The sequence below is a fragment of the Etheostoma spectabile genome, unplaced genomic scaffold (assembly GCF_008692095.1).
Source record: "Etheostoma spectabile isolate EspeVRDwgs_2016 unplaced genomic scaffold, UIUC_Espe_1.0 scaffold325, whole genome shotgun sequence".
Lineage (NCBI taxonomy): Eukaryota > Metazoa > Chordata > Actinopteri > Perciformes > Percidae > Etheostoma > Etheostoma spectabile.
The window spans coordinates 374,824-376,759 of NW_022605585.1; the positions used below are offsets into that span (position 1 = coordinate 374,824).

Sequence of the window (1,936 nt, forward strand, 5' to 3'; positions counted from 1 at the left end):
ACGGGAAGACAACACAAGGGTTAAAAAAAAAAAAGATAATTGTGTGAAAAATGAGCTTCAGAAACGTTAAAAAGTTCCATAAAGTCCCTTTAACCGTCGTGTTCTTCACTGTGTGCAGACGTGCTGTGTTTTGACAACAGCTACAGCATCCTGCAGTCCAAGAGGGTGAGCTACAAGGTGGAGGTTCTTCCTCCTCCAGACGGACAGAGTCCACGCAGCCCAGGAGACTGATCCAGAACAGAGTCCACGCAGCCCAGGAGGGACTGATCCAGAACAGAGACCACGCAGCCCAGGAGACTGATCCAGAACCCACATCCATCAGGAGCTTTCACTAATCGTGACACCTGGATCAATGTTTTCAATCAAAGGGGGGGGGGGGTTGTGTGTCGCTCGTATCCATGTGACTGTGTCAAGATTTTTACAATTGTGACAATTCAACGACCAAGAATGATCAAGAAAGCAAGGAAAAACTTGTTTCAAAAAGATAACGTTTAACCTTCTAGGGCTTATTTCCGGAGTCTTGTGTTTTTTTGCACAGCGGTTTTCTTAGAGTGGCATTAAATCCTGGGGGTAGCTGTCGCTGTGGTCCTCTCCGGTCTGGCTCAGCCCTGCTCCGCCCTGCCACACACTGTACATCCTTCTACGTCTGCTGCACCCTGCCACCCCTGCCTACGCCCTGCACACCCTGCTACATCATGCTTACAGTTTGCTACACCCGATACGGTCTGCTACAACTGCTACGGTCTGTACATCCTGCTACGGCTGCTCCCCCTGCTACGGTATGCTAAACCCTATAACGCCCTGCAGTGCCTGCTTGGCTGCTACACCCGTGCCACGTCCTGCTACACCCATAACGCTATGCAGTGCCTGATTAAGTACTGCCACACCTGATACGCTCTGCCGTTGCCCTGCCACATCCGGCTAACCATGTACACCTGCTACACCGGCTAATCGGTACGCTCTGCCAAGTGCCCTGCTACACCTTAATAACACCATGCGTGCCCTACTACACCAACCTAACGCCCGCGCTGTGCCCTGCTACGTCCGGTGAAACTACTAAAACTTCTATATCTAGTCACTGTGCATATTCTTTAATTGGATGTCATTCTTTCTACACCCCCCCCCCCCCAACCGGCCCCATCAGACACCACCTACCGGGAAATTACTGGAATTTTTGTAAATTATAGAGTGTGGTCTTGACCTGCTCCGTCTGTAAAGGTCTGGAGATAACTCTTGTTATGATTTGATACTATCAATAAAATAAAACTGAATTGTTACAATTAAGGTTGACTTTAACAAGTTAAGGATTATTGGGGCGCCTGGGTAGCTCACCTGGTTGAGCTATGCGCCCCATGTACGGAGGCTCAGTTTGTGGCGCAGTGGCCGCAAGTTCAATGCCCTCATGACCTTATAAGGGGCAAGATTCCAGATCGACCCAGCTCTGAAAGCTGTAGGAACAAACAGTTATTAGCTCTTCTGTGTTACTTGTGTCTCACTAAATCAGTCGTGCAGACAGCGCTGTCCATCTTCTATCTACGCTGTTTGGATGCACAAAAAAACAGCGTAATGCGTTGCTAATAAGGGTGCACAATTCAATTCAATTACAAAAACTATTCTCAGTATGTAAATGTGATAGTATACACGCCTGTTACGGTACAGCAAAATGGAGGACCCAAATGCAGAGAATAGGGAGGCAGGCAAGGGAAGGTATAAATCGGGTTTATTTGAACAGTCCAAAAACAATAGGTGACGGGAATAGGTGACGTCCAAAAAACATGAAAAGCCCAAACACAAGAAATCCAAAGGCTCAAAAGGAAGCGATCCAAAAGCAGGTCCGGGGAAGACTAAAGTAAAAAACTGGAAATACACGCACAGGGAAGCTGAACACGCTTACAGGAACATGCCGCCTAGTCAAAAGAACTGGAAGGATCTGACA

The 1,936-nt window shown here is 47.8% G+C and overlaps 1 protein-coding gene and 1 long non-coding RNA gene across 2 annotated transcripts in view; one reads left to right on the forward strand and one right to left on the reverse strand.

Moving 5' to 3' along the window:
• The window catches only part of sec14l7 (SEC14-like lipid binding 7), a 19,969-nt gene extending 19,709 nt beyond the window's left edge, over positions 1–260 (forward strand). Inside the window, 1 exon segment of the mRNA XM_032511171.1 lies at positions 119–260. Coding sequence (XP_032367062.1) covers positions 119–231 — 113 coding nt within the window. The 3' untranslated portion in view covers positions 232–260.
• LOC116686189 (uncharacterized) overlaps positions 1–1,568 on the reverse strand; it is an 8,624-nt gene extending 7,056 nt beyond the window's left edge. The window contains exon 1 of the long non-coding RNA XR_004331172.1: positions 1,292–1,568. This is a non-coding gene — a long non-coding RNA (uncharacterized LOC116686189). The remainder of the gene's footprint in view (positions 1–1,291) is intronic.
• Between the last annotated feature and the right edge of the window lie 368 nt (positions 1,569–1,936).